The 4,387-nt window shown below is 35.8% G+C and overlaps 1 protein-coding gene across 1 annotated transcript; it reads left to right on the forward strand.

The window, feature by feature from the left end:
- The first annotated feature begins 734 nt into the window (after positions 1-734).
- Positions 735-3,299, forward strand: LOC107620063 (uncharacterized). The gene is made up of 4 exons (XM_016322285.2): positions 735-2,191; positions 2,324-2,723; positions 2,820-3,072; positions 3,184-3,299. The coding sequence occupies exons 1-4, from the start codon at positions 735-737 to the stop codon at positions 3,297-3,299; spliced, it is 2,226 nt and encodes a 741-aa protein (XP_016177771.2).
- The last annotated feature ends 1,088 nt before the right edge of the window (positions 3,300-4,387 follow it).

A 4,387-nucleotide genomic window follows, 5' to 3' on the forward strand; every position in this document is an offset into this window, starting at 1 on the left:
TATTAAGGCCCTGATCTGTGTTTGATCTGTAAAAAAAAATTAATGTGTCAAAAAAACTGATGCTGCTTGCCTGCTTCTGTAATCTGTACTTCATGCTTCATGCTTCAATCATGGTTAAAATGTGTGGATAGTGCTTCTGCTATATATTTTTTTTTTCTTTTGTTTTCTGCTTCTGTTATGTAGTTATGTTTAGTCTTTAGTTTACTAAAATTCTGAAGTCTGAATTAGTGAATTGAAACTCTCAAGTCTGAATTGTTAGTTAGTGTTACTGACTAATCTGACTTACTGTGTTAGTTTAATTGAAAGTCTGAAGTCTGAATTGTTAATTTAAATGAAAATGTATCTGTTGTGTGATAAAGTGAGTATTGGAGTATTGGTGGTTGACTCTGGTTGCCATTGTTTTAATTTGTTTATGCTTGATCATATTGATGACCTCAAAGGGGGTTCATATGACAATGAGAATGGACTTTTGGGTTAACTCATAACTGGGTGGTATATTATTCCGAATCACAAAAGTATTGCTTGTTGTACTACATTTGGAATGATGATTATTGATTAAGTCTTATGATGCTGAAAATTTTTCATCTTTTAAACATTATTGTTGTAAGTGTAGCTGAAACTAGTGTTAGTTATGAATTTAGTTAGTGGATAATCTGAATCTGAATTTAGTTAGTGGATAATCTGAGTCTGAATTTGTTGTTTGGGTTGTTGATTTTTAGGGATAAAAATACAAAATGTCTGAGAATGTTGGTTCAGGGACAGGGTCTTCGCTTCCTAGTGTTCCTAGACCTACACCTGCTGTTTCTAGGAGAAAAAATGCAACTGGAAATAGAAGTGATATAGGATGGAAACATGGGATTGATGTTCAAGGCAATGGTAAAAAAGTGAAGTGTAATTATTGCTCAAAGACTATAAGCGGAGGGATTTATAGATTCAAGCATCATCTTGCCGGTACTAAAGAGGATTCAGAACCTTGTGCTTCAGTACCTGAAGAAGTGAAGGCTGTGATGTTGAAAGTCTGTGTGGAGGCTAAAGAAGCATCATTGAAGAAGAGAAGATTCAGTGATGATGAGGATTATCCTGAACAAACAGAAAAGGAGAAGGACAATTCTCAACAAAAGGGGAAAGATATTCGCAACTTTGTCACAAAAGGAAAAGGGGCTCAAGTTCAATCAACAATAAATCAAATGATGAAGAAGGATCTAAAGGAACAATGTGATCAACAATGTGCCATATTTTTCCATACAAGTGCTATTCCTTTCAATGTTATTAAGAATCCCAAATTTTTAAAGTTTTGTGAGATGGTTGGGAGATATGGAATTGGCTACAAACCCCCTTTTTACCATGAGTTAAGAGAAACCCAATTAAAGAAAGCAGTGAACAATGTTGATGAAATGCTTACTGAATTTAAAGCAGAGTGGAAGAGAACTGGTTGTTCAATCATGTCGGATGGATGGACTGATAAAAAAAGGCGTAGTATTTGTAATTTCTTGGTGAACAGCCCTAAAGGAACAGTTTTTCTTTATTCATTGGACACTTCTGACATCTCAAAAACAACAGATAAAGTTGTCAAAATGCTAGAAGATGCCGTAGAATTTGTTGGTGAAGAGAATGTAGTCCAAATTGTTACAGATAATGCTGCTAATTATAAGGCTGCTGGAGAAAGAATGATGGAGACTAGAAAAAGTTTGTATTGGACACCATGTGCTGCACACTGCATAGATTTGATATTAGAGGATTTTGAAAAGAAGCTAAAGGTGCATGAAACAACCATAAAAAAGGAAAGGAAAATCACCACTTTTATCTACTCTCGGAGTATGCTCATTAGCATGTTGAGGAATTTTACAAAGGGAAAGGACTTGGTTCGGCCAGGTGCCACAAGATTCGCCACTGCCTATTTGACTCTCAGTTGTCTTCATGATAATAAAGGACTATTGATGACTATGTTTACTTCTGCTGATTGGAAGACAACTAAGGTTGCATCAACACCTGAAGGAATAAGAGTCCAAAACATGGCCTTGGATAGTAGGCTATGGAAGAATATTGTCATATGCCTCAAGGCTGCTGCTCCTCTCATTACAGTCCTTCGCTTGGTTGATTCAGATGAAAAACCAGCCATGGGTTTCATCTTTGAAGGCATGAGAAACGCCAAAGAAACAATCAAGACTAACTTCGGTTGTGTTAAAAAGAGGTAATCTTGAGTCTTGACTAATTGAAAGATTTAATATTTGATTATCAATGTATCATGTTACCATGTTTTCTTCTTATATTCAGTTATTTATTTAATTTTCTTATTTTTATTCATTTGCATTGTTATTGTTAGTTACGAACCTATATGGGAAATTATTGATGGAAGGTGGGAAAGTCAATTGCATAGACCATTGCATGCAGCTGCGTATTATCTTAATCCTCATTATCACTATGAACCAAATTTCATGGTTGATGATGCTGACATTAAGATTGGTCTATATAGTTGTTTGAAAAAACTGGTTCCTAACCAGGAAGAAAGGAAAAAGGTTGGTCTACAGCTTCCTGACTTTCATTATGCTAGAGGCCTCTTTGGTAATGAAACTGCAAAGAGTAGTAGGAAGACCATGCTACCTGCTGAGTGGTGGGACTTCTATGGAGATAGTTGTCCAGAACTAAAGAAGTTTGCTATCCGAGTGCTAAGCTTAACTTGTAGTTCATCTGGTTGTGAGCGTAATTGGAGTGCATTTGAAATGGTAATTCCTTATTCCTTACTTCCTTAGAACTATTCATTATTTATTTTAATTTTAATTTTTATATTTTTATTAACTATTGGCACTATATGTTTGTAGGTTCATACAAAGAGAAGAAATCGATTGCATCAAAAGAAAATGAATGATTTAGTGTATGTGATGTATAATTTGAAGTTAAAGGGCAAGCAAATTAGAAAAAGTCCAGAACTTGAATTTGATGCAGTGCATTCTGATGATGAGTGGATAACTGAGGATGTTAATGAAAATATTGCTGAAAGTGTTGAGCATTCTCACTTGCCAACGAATGACAATACTAATGATGATCCAAATAGTAATGAATTTGCTATTCCAGGTATGAATAGTAATGAATTCAACATGGGTGAGGGAGGTGAGAATGAGTTTATTGGGGATCCACAACAAAATTTAATAGAGGAAGAAGATGAACATGTGAATGATGATGAAGATTTTGTTGGCCGTGTTGAACCTGAGGCTGAAAGAAATGATGTTTCTGATGATGATGGTGAAGATGATGATGTTGATGCCATGGAAGATGAAGATATTGGAGGATTTGAGTTTTAGAGTTTATTAGAAATTTAATTGTTGCTTTGTTGTTTTCTTTTGTGTTTTGGTTATGTCTTATGAACCTTTGATTGTGTAATTGTGTGTTTTATGTTGAACTAGATAAATACTTGTGAAGGATTTAAATGTGTGATCCAAAGTACTTGTTGTAACTTGTAATTTTAGTATTAGGTTAATTTATTATGTGTTTTGATGTTGAAATTGTTAGGTTTGAATGTCTATATCTGAGTAAATATATATTATACATGATATATATATATATATATATATATATATATATATATTTTTAAAATGTATAATAGGTAAACTCGTACGAGTCTACGAGTCGAGTCTAGGTCAGCTCCACGAGTTTACCTAGACTCGTGAGTTTGACAACCTTGGTCTAAACCTTGTCTGTGGTATTCTGAGTAGGATCTAGGAAGGAATGACTGTGACGAGCTTCAAACTCGCGATTGTGGGGCGTGTGACAGACGCAAAAGGATCAATGGATCCTATTCCGACATGATCGAGAACCGACAGCTGATTAGCCGATGTTGTGACAGAGCATCAAGACCATTTTCACTGAGAGGACGGGATGTAGCCATTGACAACGGTGATGCCCAATATAAAGCTTGCCATGGAAAGGAGTATGAATGATTGGAAGAAGGCAATAGGAAAGCAGAGGTTCAAGGGGAACAAAGCATCTTCATACGCTTATCTGAAATCCACCAATGAATTACATAAGTATCTCTATCTTTATTTTATGTTTATTTTCATCACCTTAAACTCCATAACCATTTGAATCTGCGTGACTGAAATTTACAAGATGACCATAGCTTGCTTCAAGCCGACAATCTCCGTGGGATCGACCCTTACTCACGTAAGGTTTATTACTTGGACGACCCAGTACACTTGCTGGTTAGTTGTGCGGAATTGTGACAAAGTGTGATTCACGTTTGAGAGCTCCAAGTCTTTGGCGCCATTGTTGATGATCACAATTTTGTGCACCAGTATGGTAGATACGAGTTAGGGTCATATGGAGGTGAATGGTGGTATGAGGCATGTGAGTATGGTGGAGGGCTATGTTGAGGAGGGGGATCATATGCATA

Source organism: Arachis ipaensis, chromosome B6, assembly GCF_059453495.1.
Source record: "Arachis ipaensis isolate K30076 ecotype BB chromosome B6, ASM5945349v1, whole genome shotgun sequence".
Lineage (NCBI taxonomy): Eukaryota > Viridiplantae > Streptophyta > Magnoliopsida > Fabales > Fabaceae > Arachis > Arachis ipaensis.

What these genes read in the sequence shown, in the direction of transcription:
- LOC107620063 (XM_016322285.2), top strand. Translation starts at nt 735, where the DNA reads ATGTCTGAGAATGTTGGTTCAGGGACAGGGTCTTCGCTTCCTAGTGTT. An exon ending in ATTGGAGTGCATTTGAAATG is followed by an intron (nt 2,724 to 2,819) that starts GTAATTCCTTAT and finishes ATATGTTTGTAG; the next exon opens with GTTCATACAAAGAGAAGAAA. An exon ending in TAATGAATTTGCTATTCCAG is followed by an intron (nt 3,073 to 3,183) that starts GTATGAATAGTA and finishes ATGATGATGAAG; the next exon opens with ATTTTGTTGGCCGTGTTGAA.